This window comes from Grampus griseus, assembly GCF_964374135.1.
Source record: "Grampus griseus genome assembly, chromosome: 9".
Lineage (NCBI taxonomy): Eukaryota > Metazoa > Chordata > Mammalia > Artiodactyla > Delphinidae > Grampus > Grampus griseus.
This window is the reverse complement of record NC_139003.1, coordinates 88443206-88464180: the sequence shown is the minus strand read 5'-3', so window position 1 is coordinate 88464180 and position 20975 is coordinate 88443206. Positions and strand designations below refer to the sequence as shown.

Here is a 20975-nt window from a genome sequence, read left to right as displayed (position 1 = left end):
CCTTATCTGATTTTACTAAAGCATCTCAAGTTAAACTAGAAGACAATTATGATCTAGGCTATAGCTGCTCTGATCCTAGAGTTAATTTTATTGAAAGTTAGTGGAGTTTTTAAAATGTATGCCAAACCTTATTTCTGGTTCTTATAACAAAAATTATTTAATGTAATTAATTCGGGGCAGTTTATTAAATTCTACTCATACTTGAATATTGCAGGGTGTTAAAACCAGCAGTGAATAAAGCTGAGCTTTGATCTCAGGCAGTCTACTGGGTGCTACAAGGGATAGAAAGATGTAAAGAATTAATCCTATCTTTTGGATTAAAAATAGTACACTAGCAGCGTTCTGCTCTGTTAAGTGCTTTTAAAGAGGTACAATTAAAGTGCTCTAGCAGTGCAAAGGAAGGAGAAGTAGGGTCATGTGCCACTGATAGGGTTGGATCAAGAAAGGTTTTATAGAGATGGTATGCAAATCTTGACTTCTTGAATGATTGGTAAAATTTAATGGCAGACATTAGATAATTCATTCTCTAAGTATTTATTACATGCCTACCATGTGTTAAGCATTGTCCTGAAGGAGCAAGAATGAAAGAGGCAAATATGGATGTGTTTAGGGAATAAGGGCTGAAATGTATTTTGTAGGGACATTTTGTAGGGAATGTAGGGTAGAGTGGAAAGACAGGTTAGTAAACACCCTCAAATTTATTTTGATATTGAAATGTTAACTATTTGCTCATCATGCTAGATTATTCTAATTCCATTTTCAAATGGGAGTGGGCATTGAAGTTTTTGAGCAAAGAAGTGATGTCATCAGAGAAATACTGTCGAAAGAGTAATAGTGGGCTATCTTATGAATTGAAAAATAGAAATGAAAAGTTAGGAGGATTTATAGGAAGCTGTTGCAATAAGTTTGACAGATGATGAGGTTCAGATCCAAGTGGCTAAATAAATGGAAAGAAGGGGATAAACATGAGCATTGGCTAGGGAGATGAAATTGCTGGAACATGATGATTTGAATTGGGGCTCAGTAGAGGGTACATTCAGCTAACATACATTAGCATTGCTTTATTAGTAGGGACATGAATACTTTCACGTGTAAGTTTCAAGACTGGTGAAACTGGGAAAATAAGAGTGACATTAACAGACCAGGATTTTAGGGTTGCAGTATTTTTATTTTTGGTCTTAGATATATGTACACCTTCTAAAAAACTTCTTGTAGTACCCATATATTAGACTCTTCATTGATGCTTTTGTTTCAGAGTAATAATATCATGAGTATGATACTATACATCTGAGAATAAAGGTGATATCTTCTTTAGGGCTTTATGTTAAAACAGGTTGAAAATCTATTGTATTTTTATAGTCTTGTAATATTTACTACACCTGCAAATTTGACTCTTTAATGTGTCAGATGTTCTTAAATAGACAGGTCGTTTAAACAATAGCAAAGTATAGTGAAAAGAGCTGTAGACTGAAAGTTGGGAAATCTGAGTGACCTTACAGCTGACATACTGGGTGGCCTTGGGCAAGTCATTTATCTCTCTGTTCTTCAGTTCCTCCATGCAGGAGGAGCTAAAATTTTACATCTCCTACATCAGAAGGTCATTGAGGGAAAATGAACTAACATCCAAGATAACTTTAAAATAAGAAAACACTAAAATTTAGAACATTGCCATTATTGTTATAAATATTTTCTTAAAGAATATATGAATCTGGACTTGAAAATATTCAATTACATAACTCTTCCTCAGACTTTGGAAAGGTATCAAATTAAATTAAGTAGAATTCATTGAACAAATATTTATGATCTCCATATACCAAATATTATACTAGATGTTATTATGATTAGATTATGTGGAGGGTGCTATGGGGAATGTCTGTGGGACGATGAGATGAAGAAACTCATTTTCCTCCCTAACAAAATGGATCTGTATTCCAGAAAAAAAAAAAACCTGGGCTAAGGTACAGATTTTGGAAACTCTCACTACAAAGGTATTTTTTAAAAGCTTTTGAGTGTTTTTCACATAGGGAGGTATAGAGAGAGACCAGTGCCCCAGGTCACATTGAGAAAGGAGAGCATCTAGGGGAAACTGAAGAGGACCCATAGAAGTATGGGGAAAAAAATCAAAACATGGGATATGTCATTGAAGTCATTGGGAAAGAAAGCTTCAGGAAAGTTCACATGCCAAAGAGCAAGTAAGATAAAAACTAAAAATGAACCATTAAGTTTGCTAGATGTGATACACACAAATAGCAGAGTTAGTTGACTGTATTGATACAATGCTAGTAAAAAATAAGGGCATAAACAGTGACCTCTTAACTCTAAGAGTTTGTTCTTACATTGCAAAGCTCTCCAGTGTTGGTACTTTTTGAGCTTAATTCTCTCCCTTATAAAGGGGACCATAGCAATTCTTGATATGAAGAAGGGGCTTCTCTTTATCCATGTGTTAATTTTCCCTTTAGCCTGCAGATACTTGCATTAAGTGGAGAGTTGGCATCATAGCTACTTTGTTCACTGTAAAATGAGTTTTATATAAATATGCTATCTCTCCATTTCAGATGAGAGTAGTTCTGGGTAGCTAAGTCTTTACACCCCTGAAATGTGCATGCTCTGCCATCCCCCGCATAAGAAAAGTTGTTTACTTCAGTCCTTTAGAAAAAAAATAAGAATAAAACAACAATTTCAAAAATAAATTAGTATGACTTTTCAAACAGTTCTGAGATAATCTTATATCTGCATGGGGTTAAATGAATGGGTTGTTTTACTTTCCATCATTTTACTTCGGAAAATGGGGTAGAGGCAAAGACTAGCAAATTAGGGAGAAAGAAAAACTACTTGGCATGAGAAAATGGTAACAATTCTAAAATTCATTATGAAGTTTTCTTTAAGAATTTAAAAAAATTTTTATGTTATATATTGGTTAACCAGCAAGTACTTAGGTTACATGTCATTAATCTGTTCAAAAAGAACCACCATTATTGAGGACAGTGTAAAAATCACTATAATAATACTTGCCTAATAGAAACTCACACGCTTTATTTCCCATCTTAATTATGTTTTGCTGAAACTAAATATTATAATTCTTATTCCCGGAGCATATATTAAGTACTAGTGGATAATCTGTAAGTGAAATAAATGACTACCTGTTACTGGCCAACTGAAGATACAACAGGTAAAGAGTTAGTTTACTGTATCTATGCATGGTGTAGTATAAATAATTGCCTAAGTAATTGCTTTTAAGTGTAAGATTTTGAAATGTAAGAAAGATAAAATGTGTCCCTTCTATTATTGGTATATGGTTTTGAAAATGCACAGAAGGGAGCCAAATGCTTGCATGGCCTAGCAGAATAATGGGAGTATGTGTTCATTCCTTCTAACATCTCAGTGTAACGTAGAAAGTGTCTGCAGCAGGTACTTTTTAGCTCACTCATTTTAAATGGGTAGGTTCAGGAGGTAGGTTCAGGAATACTAAAAAAGAAGATAATGTAGTTTTATAGTTGGTTGAACATGACTTAAGAGTCTAAATAACTATTGGAGAGGAATGAGATTACTTACAGTCTTAAAAATTGGCCAAGGAGTGGTTTGGCTCAGATACTCAGTTAACCTTTTGATGTGCATTTATTAAACTAAATCACTCACCTTCTCTGCAGTGTTGAAGGTGTAGTATAGTAAACGAGATATGATTCAGGAACATATAATGTGTCTGCCTAAGTAAATCTGTATTTTCATTTTGTTTTCTAGTACCATAACAGCTTGGGGGAAGGACCATGAAAAAGATGCTTTTGAACATATAGTAACACAATTTTCATCAGTGCCTGTATCTGTGGTCAGCGATAGCTATGACATTTATAATGCGTGTGAGAAAATCTGGGGTGAAGATCTAAGACATTTAATAGTATCAAGAAGTACAGAGGCACCACTAATAATCAGACCTGATTCTGGAAATCCTCTTGACACTGTATTAAAGGTAAATTTTAATACGTAAGTTGACTATTAAAGTGCCTATAGACCAGGTGCATCGACACTACTTTTAATTTCATTTATACACACACCATTTCAGAACTCTCTGGACTAGTCCCCTTATTTTAGAGTTGCAACCCAGAGAGTAATAGATTTGCCCAAGGTCACGCATTAATAACAGAGAAAGGATATCCAGAGTTATGGATTATTTATATACTGTCAAAGAAACAGTTAAGTACTGTTGAATAGATATTTTCTTTTTACCTTCAAAATTAATTAATAGTGTTAACATTTTAACCAGTCCTGTGATTTGGTTACCAAGTTTGTGGGTTCTTTCTTTTTCCTTTATCATTGCAGTACCTTTGAAGGTTTTAGTGCAAAAGAAATATGTGCAATGTAATGTGGAATAAAAATAATTTGGAAATAGTTTTCAAGTAGAGATTCATTACAGATACTGTTGATTCTCAATATAGCCTTGTTGCATTGTTTTTAGTGTTTAGGACTTGGTTTACCTTCTCTGAAAAGCACTAATAAGAGCAGGTTATTGATGCTTACTACTAGGAAAGTATAGTGCTGTGCGTGCTTTGCTTTAGCTGTGTCATTATTTAATCTCTATGAAAATCCTATGATCAATATTACAATCTCTTTTTTATAGACAAAGAGACCAGCTTAGAGAGGTTAAAATAAACTTGCTTCAGGTCACATGACATGTAAAATAAGCCAAGTATCCAACGTAGGTCTTTGTGGCTGTCACCTTCCCTCTTTACCACACTGTTTCCCAGCTGATGATTAGGTGATGAATTACCCCTTAAGAAAGTGGGATGTAGAATCAAGGAGGTCTTTTCCTATCCTGTTAATAGGCCATCTGAAGGTCTGATCTTAGCCTGAAATGTGAACAGATTTGGTTTTAGCAAACTGAACAGGTTGCATGTTTTTCCTGTTACCTAATAAAAATATCCAAACCTAGTTTCAAGAATCAACAAAGTTAGCAGTATGGAATGTTTTCATTGTTAGAACAATTTATTTAGGAAAAGGGAGTGATTGTTGGGTAGATCTTTGGAATCTCTGACCAAGCTTTCTGAGAAATTTTCAGTCAGTGTTGAGGTATTTCAGCTGCTCCCAAACTTGCAGTAGTTAATGAATAAGTGGGACAACTTGGCATATTAAGCAATTTGGTTTTAAAAATGGGTGTCATTGTTAAGTGAGAAGCACCTCAGAGAAACTACGGGTTATATATGCTTCATTTCCAGCTTTATCTGTGTATCATGATTTCTTTGAACTTTGTAATTCAGGTGGATTCGTGTCAGACAAATTATTTATGTCAGACAAATTAAATTATTGGGCACAAGCAGAAAAAAATCCAAATCAAAAGTATAATCATCTTTTTTAAATGATGTTTTATATACCTTTGAAAAATATTATATTTACCACTGTAAGCTCCTAATGTTAAAGGGTTTTTTTTTCCTGAATCTACTCTGAAAAATGTGAGGAAAAACTACTTGTGTTCTGAGCCACTTTACAGTATAAGTTGACTTGGTAGAAAATTGCATGCCTGTTTCTAACATAATCAAAAGGAATTGAGACAAAATTTTAGAAGGCTTATACATAGTATTGTAAAATTTAATTTGATTAATTTTTATATTCTCGACCTTGCTTTGCTAACAATCTTGGGTTTTTTTAAACTTTGGAAAGCTTTAACACTTTTTTTTCAGTATTAGTTATTTTGTGTTTGGCTGTGTATTTTTCCATACAGGTTTTGGATATTTTAGGTAAGAAGTTCCCTGTTACTGAGAACTCAAAGGGCTACAAGTTGCTGCCACCTTATCTTAGAGTTATTCAAGGGGATGGAGTGGATATTAATACTTTACAAGAGGTACGGATTTTATATTAAAAGTTTCAATAAAGCAATCCTTATAATTAAACTCCTTTTTATTAGTTTGATAAAGAACACATTAATAATTTAAGTACAGCTGTGATTCTTTTAATAAGTGTTTAAGATGGTTTATGTCTTTTCTGTTAATTGCTTAAAATTTAAAATATAGAAGTATATTTAAAATATATTAACTTAAAATACAGAAGTACCGGCCAAACCATACTGCCAGTCCTCATTGGCCGCCCTGGATGATGAGCCCAAAGAAGTGTCACTAGGAAACAAGAAAATGCCAGTCAAGGAATATTTTTTGTATATACAACAAAAAGTCTTGACACTGTACAAATAGGTCTCAGTTTTAATAGAATGGAGCTTCATTCTAACAGTGTGAAACTTGAATGATATTCATCTGTGCTTTCAAAAATTATTGAATGGTTTGTCACCTCTTCTAAATTTTAACATTGACTGTTACCACTATTAGCCAAATAGCGTATGTTTTATGCAATTTAAAACTTTTTCCTCTTTTGTTTCTCGGATAAGCTTCTAAGGAACTCAATTTTTATGGAGTATTTTGGGTATTAAAGACTATCAGCGATACCACGCTGTAGACTGTCAGCTACTATAAAGCACTGAAATTTTAATGTATATAGTTTCAGATGGAATCTTCTGTTTGAAAGAGTTCAGTGTGGTTAGATTAAGGTCAGTACCCAAATTATAAATAGTTTGTTTTCCAAAGATTCATTTAGAAGTAAGAACTATTGGGACCTCCCCAGCAGTCCAGTGCTTACGACTCCATGCTTCCACTGCAGGGGCCAAGGGTTCCACCCCTGGTCGGGGACATTGCACATGCCGCACAGGGTGGCCAAAAACAAAAAAAAATTAAACTAAATAAATAAAAGTAAGAACTATTGCATATCACTATCAGTACTTCCGTGGCGATATGCATTTAGAGTTTGAAAATGATGTCTGGAATAGATGTCTTGCAATAACAGAAATGAGGTTTCTTCTACCAACTCTCCCAAACTGCCTTGCCTAAGAAAAGTAGAAACTTCCCCAGCTCTTCTAAGGCTTTGATGTGAAAAGGAAGGAAGAAAAATCTGCAGCAAGGAAGAGGACCTGAGCATAGAAATCTCAGCTGGCATGTTTAATTGCAGTTGTCCTGTCGCTCAGCTGAATTGAAGGTTTCTGACCTTGGTATCAGTTAAGAACTAGTACGCATACCTCCATGTAGCGGGTACCCTCACACATACTTATCCCCCTTTCAGATGAAGAAATGTGGGCAGGGTACTGTATATCAGAATACGCATTAGCCCAGTGCGCTTCCCGTTGCTTATACCTACCCTTACTTGTTCTTAGGGGCAGCTCTTTAAGTTCGGTTGTTCCATCAGGTATTTGAACTTCCCTTTAAAAACTGAAGCTCTTTGGCTTTCCTTTTTTTCTTTTTGTTTTCTTTTTTAAAGTTGAGAATCAGTTCAGAACTCGAACTTTTTTTTTTTTTAAACTCCATGATCAAGAAGTTAAGTTAAATATTGAGACAGATATTCTCTGGCATTGGTGAAACCTTAAACAGAATGGTCAGAGAATGAATAGTTGGTATTAATGCAGATGCACTCTTTACCTAAAGGGGGTAATACCTGCTACCTGCTTTCTTCATACTGTAGGTGGGTCAAAGTAAGTCTTTAGAAGCAGGAAAAGGAAATTCATATAGCATTTTTGCTATGTCTAGTCAGATTTCCTTCTGATTTGTATGTGCAAATATTTTTAAACAGTAATTTTTACTCTAATTCCATAATTTCCTGTAACAATAGAAAAATTCACTTAAACTTTAAATTGTCTAAATTTCACAACTTTTGGCAAAGCTATATGGGAAGAATATCTTATTGGTCCTAAAATACAGAGATATGACATTAGGTGATACTGTTCTTTGTGATTTACTCCTTCTTGTGCTTCTGAGGCTTACCTAAAATCAGGTGACAGTTCTGAAACTATTTTCTCTATATATTTTACCCAAATCTCCTTACCCTCCATCTTTATCTGTTTCCATTTCTTCTCCCCCATTTTTTTGTTCTACTCCTTGTATTTCTTCAGTATTGAAATGCACTTTTTAGAACATGCCTTAATTTTGTGTTGTCTTATAAGGTTTTTATTATTATTTTAGTTATACTTAGTTTACAGTTAGTTCAGTGAAAAATAAATCTGAATTCAGGGCCCTTGAGTACTTTTGGGTTCAGGTATAGTAATAAAAGACATGAGACTGGGTTTATGTACAACCTAAGGAATCACTTTAAAATAAATTGTATATGTTTCCATCTTGATTCCTGACATACACCAGGAGAATTAGATGGCTGAGATATTTTTTTAAGTGTGGGCTTGTTAAAAGATGAAGGTCCTTGGAGTTTATCTATCTGTGTCTTGCAAGGTTGAAAATAAGGATAGATAAAAGGTCAGTTTGAGACTTTTGGTATTGGGGGGAATATGGCAAATTTATATTAATGATTCACTTAAAACTATTAGCTTGCTTACGGTTTTCTGATCACTTCTGAAAGTTCTGTTTAAATAAAATGAAACGGGACTTTCCAGTTACTTCCTTTCGACTATTCTTATAAAATTAAAAATGGTTATTAAATTTTATTTGCCACCTTCTACCATAAAAGTGATGGAATATGTTAAATAAGACAGATGCTAGGTAAATAAGTCCTGCTTAGGAAAAAGAAATACAAATGATGATAATAATGTAGATTAATAAATTAATGCAACTTTTAAATTATGTGTCCCTTAACTATTCTAGTTGCTGGAACTCTCTGTTCATACAGGTCTCTCTTTCTGGCTTTTAGATGATCATTCTCCCAAAAATGATCCAATGATAAATCTTAACACCCAATCAGTTCATAATTTTGCTTACGGCACTGGAGTACCAGCCAGAGTAAGATGACTGCCAGTGTCTCAACTGTTACGCAGGAGAGGGTGTTTTATACTGTTTTACCACCAATATCCGTTGACTTTTAAATGCCCCATTACATATGACATGTGATAACATGTATTGAGATTTATTAGTGATGAGGAGTGTCATTTCTAGAATCTAGTAATTTGGGGCAAACATCCAGGCCCCATTGCTTGTGCTACTGGCATCTGGGCAGTAACTGCAAGAGGTAGATGAGAGTTTACTCAAGTAACCTTAGGTATTTATAGCTATTATTTTTCTCCCTCTCATTTCCTCCATTCCCCCAACCTAAACCACAATCACTGTGACTACAACACAAATTCAGGAACTTTGAATGAAATCCCCTCCTTCTACACTTATCCCTTGGGCTGCCCTTTTTTGGGGTTGGTGGGTCTTTTAAAAGAAAAGAGTGGAATGTAACTTTGTGTAGACCTTATTCTTATCTCATTATTTACTGTGTTATAAAACAGCTTTGGATGGTTTATTCATCAATATGGCTCATGGATAATTAGCTCCTTCCTCTTCCAAATTACTTGGCTTAAATTTATTTATTTATATCTTATTTTTAATCTAGATTGTGGAAGGCATGAAGCAAAAAAAATGGAGCATAGAAAATGTTTCCTTTGGTTCTGGTGGAGCTTTGCTACAGAAGTTAACAAGAGATCTCCTGAATTGTTCCTTTAAATGTAGTTATGTTGTAACCAATGGCCTTGGGGTATGTCATTGAACTTTTACTCTTGTGTTGTTAATATTTATGTGTGTATGTTGAATGTACTTATTTAACACAATAGTCCAAGTATAATATGGTCCTGAACTGTTACTGTATTGTCAGGTACCCCTGACCTTGAGGCAGAAACAAAGAAGGAAAAGAGACAGGGGGTGATAACTTGACTTCAGAAAAAAATGGAGATTTGGGGAAATGAGAGATTATTTAAGAGAGATGATGCAGGTCAATTCATTTCCACTACTTCAGTATATACCTTTGAATCAAAAAGTTGACCATATTTGAACGAGAATGTCAGCTAACCTAGCCATCACGTATGTAAACACTGTCAAAGAATGTTTTAGGAAGGTGAACTATGACGTGTGAGTTGTGTTACTAGAACCGTGTTCTGGTAGCCTTAAAACAAGGGAACCCAAGCTGCAAGCAGCTGAACAACAGTCTCCCTAGCTCTTCATAAGCTCTTGAGAGTCTGTGTATTAAAGGGTGTGTGTAGGGGATCCTAAGAACACAGGGGTTGGTTCCCTACCTTAGTTCACCACCATCTTTCTTTGGCGAGTTCTGGGATTGCCTCTTCTGCTTCTCTTCTTATAGCCATCTCCAGTTGCTTCTTCCTTTCTGATCCTGAAACATTGTGCTCTAGGTTCTCTAGGTCTTCTTTGCTTCTGAGAGTAACAAGGTAATAGAATAAAAAGTAACAAAAGGGAAAAGGTTATGAAATAGGAAAGGCTTTATCATAGTAAACTCCTCGTTCCCTTGCCGCAGATTATATAATTGAGTTGACATAGATTGATTTTTCAGTAACACACATGTGCTGTACTTAGATCAGTTTAAGGGCAAGGCATAATACAAAAGGAGATACCTTAAGGGTCACATTGTTAACCTCAAAGACTTTATCCAAGATTTGGATTTTGTTCATACCTTCTTCATCACAGAGGACTCTGTCCTCCAAAACAGGCTAGAGTCTTGTCTCTAAAAGCCAGGTGTGGATTGGTTTAATTATACGTACAAAGTGCCTTAAAATTTATATAAATTAGGTACACACTTTTTTTTTTTTTAATGGGTGTTGAGTGAACATTTCTGATGATTAGTCTTGTATTTCTCCAACTTTCTTAATTTGGATTCCAGATTAATGTCTTCAAGGACCCGGTTGCTGATCCCAACAAAAGGTCCAAAAAGGGCCGATTATCTTTGCATAGGACACCAGCAGGGAATTTTGTTACACTTGAGGAAGGAAAAGGAGACCTTGAAGAATATGGTCATGTATGTATCTATGCTGATTTGGGTTTATTTTTTTTTGGTTTGGTTTGGTTTTTAAACAGTAGTAGGTTGACTCTTCAAATTAAGAAAGGAAGCTTTTATGTTTTATTTAAAGTGTTTACAGTTGCTGACCTAGCCTTCCAAAATACGATGAAAAGCAAGAAATGGCTAGATAGTAAATATGAGACTTTCACATACATTGGGTGAAATATTTTGTAACATTCCAAAAAAAATTATGGTTTTCTACATAGTGATCAGCAGGGAGTGATTGGTGAGCTTCAGTGAGTTTGCATATATTTGATCTTACTCTTATTGCCAATTAGCAGTGAATCGTTTCTGAACGGGAATAGTTAAGAATACTTAAAGGATGTTCTTCTTAGACTGCTCATAGCTATTTATGTTATAGTAAAACTTTGGTAATTTTATTAGATAAAAGAAGGGCTATCCAAATTCTAAAATGTTGTTAAAGACAATTCCCTTTTTCAAAACAATAGAATCCAGTTCAGATGGTTTTCTTTAGTCTCATTTGATTCTCCCAGCAGCTCTAATGACTAAAAAAGGCAAGTTATGTTATCTTAGTAGTGTAAGATGTGAAAACAGTGAGACTTGATTCAGATTATATAACTAATAAATGGTGAAACCTAGACTTAACCAAGTTTTCTGATTTTAGTCAACCAAACTAGAAACTTTTATAGTATGCTAAAGTAGTCTCTCTGCTCGTTAACATACAAAAGTACACTTACATTCCTGAACTCAATAGTTATAAAATTTCTGTTTCTAAGCCACCAGATTGAAAAAGAAAATACTTTTTTAGAGGAAAATTACTCATGAATATTCATATTCTCAGAGGAGGGTTTACACTAAACAAAAATACACTAACTTATTACTTCAGATGTTTTTTAACTTTTGATCCTTTATACCACATCACATATTTTGCTCATGTTACTTTTATTATATTCTTTTAAGATTTTGAGCCAGAATTAATACAATATGATTTTTCTGTTTAATGAAAAATATATATAAGTCCCTAAAACTTTTAGAATTAGATTCCTTTATATAGCCTGTTATGCAGTTCTTTGCATAGCCTTCACTTAACTCTTGTACTACCAAGACTTTGCCGAATTGGCAAAGTGACAAAACTCACTTTAGACATGCTCATAACTATGAGTAAAACAAGGCATTGATTTTAAGAGTATGTGAGTGATACTCGAGAACATTTGAGTCACTAATCAATTTATGATCATCTAGACCTTTTTTGATTTAATAGGAACCACCTTTCCTCAATAGATTAAAGTTAAATTTATAAAGAAAACGTCACAGCAAGAGCAGTGTGATTTGAAGCAACACAAGGACAGATAAGATTGTTTCAAGATGGTGGAGTGGGAAGACCCTGAGCTCACCTCCTCTCACAGGCACACCAAAATTACAGCTATTTACAGAGCAAATACTGACGAGGAAGACCAGAATCTACCAGAAAAGATCTGCAACTAAAGCTATAAGGAAGGAACTATGACGAGGCAGGTGAGAGGGGCAGAGTCACAGTATAGTCAAGACCCACACCTGCAAGTGGGCAACCCATCAACAGGAGAAGAATATAATTTCAGAGTTTCTTCCAAAGAAGTGAGGGGTCTGAGCTCCACCTCAGCCTCTCCAGCCTGGGGCAGGTCCTGCACCCGGAAGATAAACCAGCAGGGCTTATTTCGGGACACCCAGGGGGCTGTGGGAAATAAGAGACTCTACTCTTAAAGGGCACACACAAACTTACACATGCTTTGAGACGCAGGGCAGAAGCAGTAGTCTGAAAGGAGCCTGAGTCAGACCCAGTAGCTGACCTTGGAGACACCTTGGGCCCCTCAGCTAGCTGCTCTTGGATCCAGCCCCACTCACTAGCAAGCCAACACAAGCTTCAGGACACCCTGGACCCCACAGCCAGCTGTTAGCAACTGGCCCTACCTACCAGCAGTCTGACACCAGCCCTCAGGACTTGGCTCTGCTCAGCAGTGGGCTGACACTAGCCCCGGGACACCCCCAGGATTCCACAGCTAGCAGCCTTATAACTCAGCCCCACCAACCAGCCGCGAGCAGTCTACACACAAGGCCTGGCAACCAACGAGACTGGGGGCCAGCCGCATCTACCAGACTGCCTGCTGTAGTCAGTCTTCCACAACAGAAGGACCCAAGCAACCCACATAGGAGGAGCCCTAGAGCAGCATATAGCTCTGGTGACCAGAAGGGATTCACTGCTGGGACACAGAGGAGTTCTACAAAAGGCAACTTCTCAAAGGTCAGAAAACATAACCAGCCTACCACGTACAAGAGTTCAAGATAATGATCTTAAAAATGATCAAAGAACTCATGAAAAGACTGGCTAACCAGAGTGAGAGTTTAGAAGTTTGTAACAAAAAGTCAGAAAATATAAAGAACCAGAGATTAAGAACACAATAACTGAAATTAAAAATACACTAGAAGGAATCAACGGATGAAATGATACAGAGGAATGGATCAGTGAACTGGAAGACAAAGTAGTGGAAATCACTTAAGCTAAAGAGAATAAAGAATTTTAAAAAATGAGAACAGTTTAAGACACCTCTAGTACAACATCAAGCAACTAACATTTGCATTGTAGTAGTCCCAGAAGGAAGAGAGAGAAAGGGGCAGAGAACATATTTGAAGACACAGTAGCTGAAAACTTCCCTAACCTGGGAAGGGGAAGCACAGAGAGCCCCAAAAGGATCAAATCCAAAGAGGACCACACCAAGAAAGACTAATTAGATTGTTAAAAGCAGCAAGGGAAAAGCAACAACTTACAAGGGAACTCTAATAAGGCTGTATAATCTGACTTTTCAGCAGAAAGTCTGCTGGCCAGAGGGATGGCACAATATATTTAAAGTGATGACAGGGTGAAACCTACAACCAAGAATACTCTCTACCTGGCAAGGTTTTCATTCAGATTTGAAGATATCAAAAGTTTTACAGACAACCAAAAGCTAAAGGTTCAGCATCACCAAGCCAGCTTTATAAGAAATGTTAATAGGAGTAAACATGATAATTACAAAAGGAAATACCTCATCAGTAATGGCAGTTATATAGTAAAGGTAGCAAATCAAGCATATACTAAGGAAGTTTAAAAGACAAACAGTAAAATCACCTATAAGTAGTTCAGGGATACACAAAACAAAAAAGATACAAAATGTGTCAAAAGCAGTAATGAGCCTAAATGTAAGACATGATACTGTGAAACTCCTAGAAAAGAACATAGGCGAAGCACTCTCACAAAAATCATAGTAGTATTTTCTTAGTCTCCCAAGGCAAAAGAAATAAAAGCAAAAATAAACAAATGGGGCCTAATTAAAAGTTTTGGCACAGCAAAGGAAACCGTCAATGAAACAAAAAGACAGCCTACATTGATGGGAAAAATATTTACAAATGATATGACCAGCGAGGGGTTAATATCCAAAATATCCAAAAAGCTAATGTAACGTAATATCCAAAAAACCAATCCAATCTAAAAATGGGCAGAAGGACTGAACAGACATTTTTTCACAGAAGACATCCAGATGGCTAACAGGCACATGAAAAGATGCTCAGCATTGCTAATTATTAGAGAAATGCACATCAAAACCACAATGAGGTTTCACCTCACACCTGTCAGAATAAATGGCCATCATCAAAAAGTCTACAAATAACAAATGCTGGAGAGGGTGTGGAGAAAAGAGAACCCTCTTACACTGTTGGTGGGAGTGTAAACTGATACAGCCACTAGGGAGGACAGTATGGAGATTCCTCAAAAAACTAAAAATAGAGTTGCATACGACCCAGCAATGCCACTCATGGGTATATATTCAAAGAAAATGAAAACATTAATTTGAAACCTATATACACCCCAATGTTCACAGCAGCATTCTTTACAATAGCCAAGATACAGAAGCAACCTAAGTGTCCATCAACAGATGAATGGATAAAGAAAATGTGGCACATATATACAATGGAATATTACTCAGCCATTAAAAAAAAAAGGAAATTTTGCCATTTGCAACAACATGGATAGACCTGGAGGGTATTATGCTATATGAAATAAGTCAGACAGAGAAAGACAAATACTGTATGTTATTACTTGTATGTGGAATCTAAAAAATAAAACAAATGAATATAACAAAACAGAAACAGTCTTACAGATACAGACAACAAATTAATGTTTACCAGTGGGGAGAGGGAAGCGAGGAGGGGCAGGGTAGGGGAGTAAGAGGTACAAACTACTGTGTATAAAATAAATAAGCTACATGGGCTTCCCTGGTGGCGCAGTGGTTGGGAGTCCGCCTGCCGAGGCAGGGGACACGGGTTCGTGCCGTGGTCCGGGAGGATCCCACATGCCGCGGAGCGGCTGGGCCCGTGAGCCATGGCCGCTGAGCCTGCGCGTCCGGAGCCTGTGCTCCGCGACGGGAGAGGCCACAACAGTGAGAGGCCCACGTACCGCAAAAAAAAAAAAAAAAAAAAAGAAAAAAGAAAAAAAGAAACTACACATACTGTACATCACAGGGAATATAGCCAATATTTTATAATAACTTTAAGTGGATTATAATCTAAAAATAATAAATAATTATGTTGTACACCTGAAACTAATATTGTAAATCAACTATACCTCAATAAAAAAAATTTTAAATAAAAAATAAAACATAGGATAAAAAGGAAACAACATAATGACAAAAATGTTAGATAACGTTGTATGCTCCTCACCTTCCGATGAGATGGAAAACTTCGGCATAGTAGATTACTTCTGTGGATTTTTCAGGAAAAACTAGAGGCAGATAATTCCTTAGTGAGACAGGGATGGCTTTACCAGACTCGAAAGGGAATTTAGTCCTAATTCTCTTAATTGATCTTTGTTTTATCCTTGTGTGGATCAAATGGATTACACGTATCAGTGACTTCCGGAATATACACAGAGTTTTTAAAATCAGTGGCTGTGCATTAGTCAAGAAATCAATTTATGCTTCTGTTCTGGGTTTGGTTGCTTGTTTTCAGTGTTGGCTTTATTTGCTTGCTTGCTTCTTTAAGGCCAAAACTCGTGATTAGAAAGTTTAGTAAATTCCAAATTGAGAAGTTTAATCGGTGTTGAGTCTTGGCTAGGAACGAGGGAAGGTCTGGCAGGCTTTCCTTGCTGATCTGTCAGTCATGCTTATCAGTGACAGCCATAGTTCTTCTGGGCAACCAAAGCAGTAAGCATCTTCCACCTGAAAAAAAAGAGATGGGTCAACTAGGTTTTTTCATTTTTCCTTTAAGGAAAACTGTTTTAAGAATGTACTACGCAGATCATTCCTTTCCATAAAAGTTAAATATCTCTACATCCCATTTTAGATCATGCCTGCTCTACCAGCATTCTTTGTGAATAAAATCATTTCATAATTTGAACAATATCAACATCTCTGTGTATTTAACTAACCTCATTCATCAAAGCATTACTTAAGAATTTTGATAGTCTAATATCATTAAACTTTAATATTGTTATATTTGTGCAGGATCTTCTCCATACTGTCTTCAAGAATGGGAAGGTGACAAAAAGCTATTCATTTGATGAAGTAAGAAAAAATGCACAGCTGAATATCGAACTGGAAGCAACACCTCATTAAGCTTTGTTTTATGACTGGGTATGTGTGTGCGTGCCTGCGTGTGCGTGTGTGTGTGTTTACGTGCATGCACACACGTATACACCTGTGTGTGTGAGTATGTAATACATAATGTTTATTGTACAGATGTGTGGGGTTTCTTTGTGTTTTATGATAGATTTCAGCCACATTATTTGTTGGTTTATGGACATACTGCCCTTTTCATTTTTTCTTTTTTCCAGTGTTTAGGTGATCTCAAATTAGGAAATGCTCTTAACCATGTAAAAGATAATTGCTAAAGTAAGCTTTTTAGGGCCCTTTGCCAATAGATAGTAATTCAATCTGGTATTGATCTTTTCACAAACAGAACCAAGAAACTTTTATATATAACTGAAGATCACATAAAACAGATTTGCATAAAATTATCATGATTGCTTTATGTTTATATTTAACTTGTATTTTTGTACAAACAAGATTGTGTAAGATATATTTAAAGTTTCAGTGATTTAACAGTCTTTCCAACTTTTCATGATTTTTATGAGCACAGACTTTCAAGAAAATACTTGAAAATAAATTACATTGCCTTTTGTCCATTAATCAGCAAATAAAACATGGCCTTAACAAAGCTGTTTGTTTTATTGTACAATTTGAAAATTATGTCAGGACATACCCAATAGAATTACTAAACCTCACTGCCCCTTGTAGAATATGTATTAATCATTCTACATTAAAGGAAATAATGGTTCTTACTGGAATGTCTAGGCACTGTACAGTGATTATACACGTTGGTCATTGTATTGTACCAGTGAAATGCCAAATTTGAAAGGCCTGTACTGCAATTTTATATGTCAGATAATGCCTGTGGCTCTAATATGCACCTCAAGATTTTAAGGAGATTTTTAGAGAGAATTTCTGCTTACACTCTAGAATATATACATAAATGTAAAATATTGACAGAAATGGAAGCAGTGTATTTTAAAGTAATTACACTTCTGAATTTATTTTTCCTATTCTATAGTTGATATGACTTAAATGAATTACTGGAATAGGTAGTGAGTGTACTTATTTTTAATGTTTTGATTCTGTTATATTTTTCATTTTTTTCAAAAATTAAATTGGATATTCAATTTTATGGACATCATTTATTAATTTTAAACTGAATCCCTCAATAAATAATGCTCAGGCAAGTTCTTAAATGAAGATAAATTATCCCAAATGAAAAGCATGATGACATGAGTTTGAATAATCCGAACCAGAAGCGGAAAGTTGGCTAAATTCGGTGTTCAACGTCAACGTGTTCTAGAGTGATTAAACTGCTAGATTCTGAGTCAGTCATCACATTGGACTAGAGGCCAGGATGTTTTAGATGTCCTTTCTGTTCTGTGGCAGAGATTGGCCAGCTGTGGCCTGCAGGCCAAATTCGGACTACTCTTTCTATAAATACATATTGTCTATGGCTGCTTTCTCACAAGAACAGCAGAACTTGAGTCATTGCAGTAGTGACCCTGTGACCCCCAAAGCCTGAAATGTTTATTATCTGGCCCTTTACAGAAAAGTGTGTCAACCCTGTTGTAAGAAAAGGAGTGTGCCTTGAGACGGAGTTTTTCGCTCTTTTGTCTTTTCTCATTTAAGAACCTGATATTAGAAGAGTATTTAGAAAAGCTTTAACAACATGACATTAAAAGTGAAATTTTAAAAATGGAAAAGCCATAAATCATTTGGCCTAAACAGTTACATGAGAAAATATTTTATCACTAGAGTAATCTAATTAGAAGCGAGTTATCTTTATTAAACATCTTTTATATGCATTATTAAGAAGAATATGGGATTTTGCAGATGATTCTAAACACCTGTCTAATGAGAACAGTAGGCATCATTCACACTTCTAGTAAGAGTTTTCATCCTGTAATCCCTGGTAGAAAATAATTTTAAGCTGATTTATTATTTTTTAAATCTAAGTAAAGAGTAGGAGTATTAAGAACACACCTTTCTTCACAAAATATGCTAAGGGGCTTATAGAGAAGAAAAAGAAACTATTACCAATAACAACTTTGATAACCACCCATAATTTTGATTTTGCTGAAACACTGCAATTATACTGCAGATAACAGTCTTTATACACTGAATTTCAGCCGTTTCAGAGTATCTAGAGGAGTTTTATTTTAAAACTTTCAGTGAATGCTAAAATCTGTACATTTGTACATGGCCATAGATTGGGGGATGGAATGATTAACTCTGTTAGCTCTTAGCCACTAGGAATTGATGAATCCTGAATCTCCATCACGTAAGCACTTAGTATTTGGCCATCCCCATTCTGAGTAGAAACTGGGTGACATAGATATCAAATAGGACTCTGTTGTGTCACCCTTAAATTAGCCTGACTCTTGCAGACAAAAGCAAATGGCATGTGTGGGTTTGCTCAAGTCATTAGATTTGCAGTTTACAACAGTCAGTCCCCCTCAGTTCATAATATCCTGAAGTATTATTTGTATTTTAAATAGGAGATAGGAGTTCTGCGTTAAGACTCTTTATTTGTACTCTATACTTAAAGTAAAATGGTTTTAATGATTATCCCTTATTTCCTTTCTTGAAATAAATTGTCATGAAAAACATTTTATAATGAAATCCATCTTGGAAAACTAGAAAGAGAAAAATGGCAAGGTAATTATTGTTCTGTTTGCCATAATTTAGAATTCAAACTTAAACAAGTATTTTGTAGTTTTACATTCCTTTTTAACCCATCTAATGGAGAATGTCAGCTTTTCTCCCAAGTTGTATGTTAAATCAATCTAATATGTATTCAACATCAAAGATAAACATGTAATAAACATGGAAATAAAGTTTAGCTCTATTAGTGAAATGTTAAATTTGACTGTGTGCTTCAAATAATGGCATTTACAGAGTTACCTTTTTTAGGTATTCTTCCAGTTCAAAGAATTAGAGAATGAAAGAGGGAGAAACATCTAGGATGCCTTACTTTCTGCCTTGTGCACTCTATGGCAGTGCCTTTTACTAAGGACACTGGAGGAAGATCAGATTTGGGGGCAAAGAGCACAATTCCTCAGGTAAGATTTGAGATGCCTTTGAGACATTTAAATGTGGATTTTAGGTAGCTGGAGATACTGATTTGGATATGAATGTGATGTATAGATGGTCATTGGAGACTCAAGAGAGGATGCTTCTCTAGGCAGAGTATAGAGTATGGCATGGCAAACCACAGGCTATAGGCCAAATCCAACCCACCATCTGTTTTTGTAAATAAAGTTTTATTGGAACAGAGCCATGTCGATTAGTTAAACTATTGTTCATGGCTGCTTTCATGTCACAGTGGCAGAGTTGAGTGGTTGTGACAGACCTTATGGCCTGCAAAGCCTAGAATAATTTATTATATGGCCCTTTAAAGGAAAAAAAATGTGCGGATCTCTGCTATAAGAAGAGAGGGCCCAGGGCAACACCATAGGCACTCTCAAAAGTTTTAAGTGGCAGATCAGCAGGCAAAGGAGACTGACAAGCAGTAGCTAAAGAAATGAAAGGAAAACCAGGAGGAGGAAAGTCATGGAAGCCCAGGGAAGGGCTTTTTTTTTTTGTGCACAGGTGTTGAATACTGCTGAGAAATCAAGTAGAGTGAGGGATTTGAAAGCATCTATTGGATTTGACCTCCTGGAAATAACTGGCAGCTTAGAGACATGCCCTTCCAGGTAGTAGAGGAGGTAGATGTCAGAAAGAAGCTACCCTTTGCACAGCTCCCAAATGTTGGAAGTGTGAAGGAGGAGAGAATGAGGCAACAGTGTGTCTCCCTTTCCCTTTTTAGGTACTGCTTTATCTCTGAGAAGGACCCAGGAAAAAGGGAGAAGTGGAAGACCAGAGAGTCAAAAGAATCAGCATGGTACTGGGTTCCAAAGAAAGTGGAGGAGGATGGGGTCCAAAGGATTGGCTTCCGATGGACAGAGTGCTTTTAATCTAGAAGAAAGGAGAGGCTAGTGCGTATGCAGGCTTTGGTTTTCTCTGAAATTTGAGACCAGGGCAGATGGTTGAAAATGCAAGTTTTAAAACAGTTATTGTGGAGAGTAAAGTGCCCAGAGGTGTTGGGTCCTCCACACCATTCTGTAGTTCCCCAACTAGTTGGTGATTGAGAACTTACACTGAAAATTTGCCTCTTGTGGTTTTATTTTTGTTGCCCTCCCTAGTAACACCCTGATGCCTAGGTACAGACGCGCAGAAAATAGAGATAACTTGGAGTTTTGCCAGATAAGTCTGACTAGAACAAAGGACAATAACTGAATAATTTTTAAAATTGAGTTGTTTAAAAGGGTCCTACGGTACTTACACTGAATAGGTAAGGACGTCAAGGCAACACACAGTGTTGGGAAGACAGTAGACAGCCCAATGGACAGTCTGACGACAGCTCTGGTCTACTGGGAGTTGTTGAGCAAGCAGCTTGGGAAGGACAGAAAATGCTAGCCTGAGACCAGGATGCCTGGATTAGTGATCTGAGAAGAGCAAGTTCGTGGTGTAGTACGATCCAAGGCGTGACCTTGCAGTGGCTACATGAAGTTAAGGAAGATCACTGGAGACAAAACAAGATCACAAAGCCTAAAAAGACAAGTGGGTTGGACGGGTGGA

The 20975-nt window shown here is 36.1% G+C and overlaps 1 protein-coding gene across 1 annotated transcript in view; it reads left to right on the top strand.

Moving 5' to 3' along the window:
* The window catches only part of NAMPT (nicotinamide phosphoribosyltransferase), a 36996-nt gene extending 17783 nt beyond the window's left edge, over window positions 1-19213 (top strand). The window contains exons 7-11 of the mRNA XM_082662510.1: window positions 3739-3964; window positions 5711-5830; window positions 9343-9483; window positions 10618-10752; window positions 16266-19213. Of these exons, the coding sequence (XP_082518636.1) occupies window positions 3739-3964; window positions 5711-5830; window positions 9343-9483; window positions 10618-10752; window positions 16266-16376 (733 nt within the window). The 3' untranslated portion in view covers window positions 16377-19213. The remainder of the gene's footprint in view (window positions 1-3738; window positions 3965-5710; window positions 5831-9342; window positions 9484-10617; window positions 10753-16265) is intronic.
* The last annotated feature ends 1762 nt before the right edge of the window (window positions 19214-20975 follow it).